Consider the following 4,484-nt stretch of genomic DNA (forward strand, 5'->3'; position numbering starts at 1 on the left):
GAGTATCAGCGACGGATCAACGACGGAAAGCACTTTCAGCGACGGATCAGCGAGGGAATTTTCCCTCGCTGATACCCAGCATTTTTGTAGTGGAAGATGCAAATTGTAGACCTCTTTATTAAGGCTTTGTGACTACAACAGTTCGAGTCTCTAGTCAGCAAGTTGAGCATGCAAAATCTACATGCTCCACGTTGAGGGGGAGTATAGAATTTCATAATATTATCCATATATAACTCATGCCTATCCTGTAATCTATCCCGATTCTCTCATATCGGGCCTCTTTTTACTCCTTGATTCTAGGCAGAGTTGTGTGTGTGTGTATATATATATATATTAGGCTCTTTGTAATCGATTGCATCAGAAACTCAATCAATAAAGAAGCAAAATTCTATAACTGAGGAAAGGAGATGGAACGGGATGCCGAAGAAAATGACTAGAGAAGGGAGCGGGGATTGGCGAGCTAAGGACCAAATTTATAGCGAAAATGAAACCCTGAGGACCTTTATCATAAGTTTTTTGGTTTAGGGCCTTATTCATAAAAACATTGAAACCATAGGGATAAAAATGTAATTAACTCTAACATAAATATTATATATGTTTTTGAATCATATGAAAATCTTTGACTTGTTTCTGTGAAGATATTTGCAATAATTAATCAGCAAAACAAAATATTTGAACTCATAATTAACTTATAAACTATCTTCTATTTATAAATCTTAACCTAGCAAACACTACAAAGTCTCGTTACAGAATGGATATATCCTTCTTACAATTCACGAATTTTTGAACAACTTCTGAAATCAAAATTGAAAACTTCAAAACAAATATATCTTACCTGATATTCACGACTTGAGTATGCTCTACTTATTTTGCTTAGCAAAGTGTCATGACACAATTTCAGTAGTGCCCGCGCCATATGGGCCCGCAACCATCATCTGTCCGAAGAATATGTTGATGGTGCCTAAAGTCGAACCCTCGTACCTCCAACTTATCTCTTAAAGTGAGGAGTGTGTCTGAGTCGTACTATATATAAATATTATATATAGTTCAAAAAAACAGTAATAACGTAGTTAATGGCAATAAATTTATTTTTGCTCCAATTTAGCGAAAAACCCTTCGTGCAAGATTAAATTTATGTGACCGGTATTAAATTTTACACAAATGAAATAGTTATTATCCGATATCATTTTTTTCATTTTTTATTATCAGTTGTGTGAATCAGTTGGTAGTAAATGGACGAAGTGACTTTGCTCAATTGCATAACATGTTCAAGTTCGAATCTTGTCGGAGGCAGATTTGAACCCCCTAGCCTCAGCCGTGGAGACGTCATCTCAAAAATGCTTCCTCTCATGTGATTTCTAGGAGGGCGGGTTCATATATGTGGAGCCGCTCGGGTCATCGGTAACCAACCTTTTGCTTAAATACATCTCTTTTCCTATTCTAACGTCAAATTACTGGAATTCAAATAAAAAACAATATAGGTAAATGACCATGTAAGACCTTAGCCATTTCGTATCCCAATCCTAGGTATTTTGTATAATGAATTCAATCTAAGAGAACATGATTTTGTGCCCATATTTGATCGAGTACAGAATCACAAATGAAGTAACATACAGATGCAAGTAGTAAAGATATGATCATTGGTTCAAGATGGTGTCAATGGTTCTATAAACAAACATGCCATCGAATCCATTCAATCTGCAGTAGTTTACTGTCTAGTAGTGTTGATCCAATACAAAAGCTTCAATCAATTAATATTCATGTAAATTACATGTATTTCTTGGTACACTCCCATGGCTGCTTGTCATATTCAAGGAAGAAGACTTGCCCTTAAAACTTCAATTAAATGGGCTAAACGTTAAAGGAAAGGAAGGAAGAAGAAGCAACAACAGTTATTAAAGACAGTTTTTTTCACGCCTCACCTCATTTAGGCCGATCACCCAGCCTCAGCTCAAGATCCAAATTCTCTAGTGTAGAGTTTGGGCTACGTTCAACAGGCAACAGTGATTCGGCTTCATCGCCATTTACCATCGTGTCACTATTCTTTGCAAAGAAAGAGTGTGCATCATCGTCCGTTCGCCTTCTCTTGGAGAACAAACCATCGTTAGGTTCATCCTTGTCGTTATAGATAGGTGTCTCGCATCTTCTTCTAACGAGTGAATTTAGGTTACCGGAGAAATGAACTTCAATCTGATGATTACTCTTCTTTGAAGTGGTGGAATTTGCCTCCAGAACTTTTGTACAACTCTTGTCTTGGTTTCCCAGATCGTCTAAATGAAATCTTTTCCGGGACTCAAACTTGGACCATGACAATACGGGAGTACTACCCTTTTGATCTTCTTGAGCAAAAGAGCATGTGAAAGGAGTGAGAATGGAAACTGTAGAAGGTCTGGGAGAAGATGATGAAAAGAGAGTATGATCCAAGTCAAAATTAGGGTTACAGATCTCATTAGGGTTTTGTAACATACATCTACTCAAAGATGAATTAGGTTCAAGAACTTGATTGGCTTTTGGACTTGAAATCTGCTTGAGTCTAGCCCTATCTCTCCTATGCACGTTCATGTGCCCACCAAGAGCTTGAGCCGACCTGAATTCCCTTCTACAGAAACTGCAAGTATAAGATCTTGGAGGCCATATACACCCACCCAGTGGCCCAGCTGCATCTTCTGCGAATGCTTGTTCTTCCCAAGAATCACCAAACGAAGATAACACGTGGGAATTCAAACAAGTTCTATCCTTCTGGATCCAATATGATCTTGATTGATCCATTATCGATCAAGATTGATCGAGAACCAAAAACCGATTCCTCCCAGTAGGAATTATGAACGAGGAATATAGACAGAAAGAAGGTAGGCAGTCTATATCTTAGTTTGACGAAAATGAAAGCTACATGGAGAATCTTTTGGGGAAGAGAGGAGCTGCTAAGTTAGAGCCGTGACAAATTGGTTGCTAATTAACAAAAGGAGGGTTCGAAGGTGAGGTGGTGGGTGCTCAATGCTTGGCTGTTTTCTGTAGCAACTTTTTGGGGTTTTGCTTCTTCACCATCAATACTGACACACTTCTGATACCCCACTTAATAATTAAACACAAAAGTTATCTGGAATGCATCCATTTCCACCTCGTTACTCTCCTTCATTACTCCAACTCGTGTATTTTTCATTGTCATATTCACAGGGAGGACCGATGTGTGCTTACAAAACGATTATAATAATACCCACAATAAAGGAATTGTAGAAGGACAAAAATCACAATCACTTACATAACTGCAGTGGCATAACTACAGTCTACATATAATAAAGAAACCGACCTATTAAGGGGCGGATCCATCTGGTGACCCAGAGAGATGCATATAAAATTGGGCGCTGCGCAACGACTCGTTATGGAGAGCAAAATTTCTTCTTTTATTAATTTTTTTGACTTAAAGTCATTGGCGGCACCTTTTCTAATGGCGTTGTGTGCGGTTAGCATAATGTGTGCGTTTGGTATATTGGACGTGACAGAGATCCTTGTTCCACGTTTGGTATGAATTTTATATGGAACAGACAGGAACAGAGTGGAACAGATTTATATTTTATCAATATAACCTTAAAATAAAACTTAATTCTCTTCTAAAACATCAAATAGGTCTTTTTTATACATCTTATTCATTTTTTAAATTTTAGTTATTTTATTTTATGTTTTTTAATCTTTCATTGTTCTCAATATATAATTTTTATATGGTTTCTATATTTTTATATTAATTTATGTAATTTATTATATATTAATAATAAAAATAACGTAGAAAAGAGATAAAAATAGAAATAGAAAACTACATAAACTTTTTATTTGATGTCATTTTAATTGTTTTAACGAAAACTTCACATGATATATTTTGTTATAAAAAATAAATATTCTATTATAATTTAATAAATTACATAAATTAATTAACAAAAACAACTCATCAGGGGTAAATTGGTCATTTTACTTGTTATGTTCTATCCAGTTTTATCTTACCAAACGTTAAACAGTTGTTTTATCCTGTCTTGTCCTCTCCTGTTTTGTCATGTCTTGTCTAGACACCAAACACACCCTAAGCTAACTTATGGGGTATTTGAGATTGCTTATAAAAACAACTTATTGACTTATTCCGATATGACACCGATAATAAACACTTTTGAGTGTTTGGATAAACAACTTATATCGGTGTCAAACTGGTAATAAAAAGTTTTTGAAGAAGTTAAACTCTTCTGACTTATAATAAGTTGATAAATGCTTTTGTAGAAAAACATAAGTTGTTTCAAATAAGCAATCCCAAACACCGCCTTATAAGCTGGCTTATTTTTTTAGTAATCGTTTGGATGTATGTAAGTTATTTGGAGGAGTTTATGAAGTATTTTTTTTGTCATTTTTTTCAATTATAATCCTAATTAATATTAATTACCAATTATAGTAAATATTAATTTATAGTAAATAAAAATTATTAGTTAATTTTAATTGTACATTAT

The 4,484-nt window shown here is 35.0% G+C and overlaps 1 protein-coding gene across 1 annotated transcript; it reads right to left on the reverse strand.

Annotated features, from left to right (window-relative positions):
* Nucleotides 1–1,713: 1,713 nt before the first annotated feature.
* On the reverse strand, nucleotides 1,714–2,864 carry LOC112513471. The gene has a single exon (XM_025119748.1). It carries the CDS (start codon nucleotides 2,767–2,769, stop codon nucleotides 1,924–1,926), a length of 846 nt encoding a protein of 281 aa, XP_024975516.1. The 5' UTR covers nucleotides 2,770–2,864; the 3' UTR covers nucleotides 1,714–1,923.
* Between the last annotated feature and the right edge of the window lie 1,620 nt (nucleotides 2,865–4,484).

Source organism: Cynara cardunculus (assembly GCF_001531365.2).
Source record: "Cynara cardunculus var. scolymus isolate 2C chromosome LG 5, CcrdV1, whole genome shotgun sequence".
In the NCBI taxonomy this organism is placed as follows: domain Eukaryota; kingdom Viridiplantae; phylum Streptophyta; class Magnoliopsida; order Asterales; family Asteraceae; genus Cynara; species Cynara cardunculus.

Bases quoted from the DNA above. Each gene is read 5' to 3' on its own strand.
- LOC112513471 (XM_025119748.1), bottom strand. From the start codon at position 2,769: ATGGATCAATCAAGATCATATTGGATCCAGAAGGATAGAACTTGTTTG.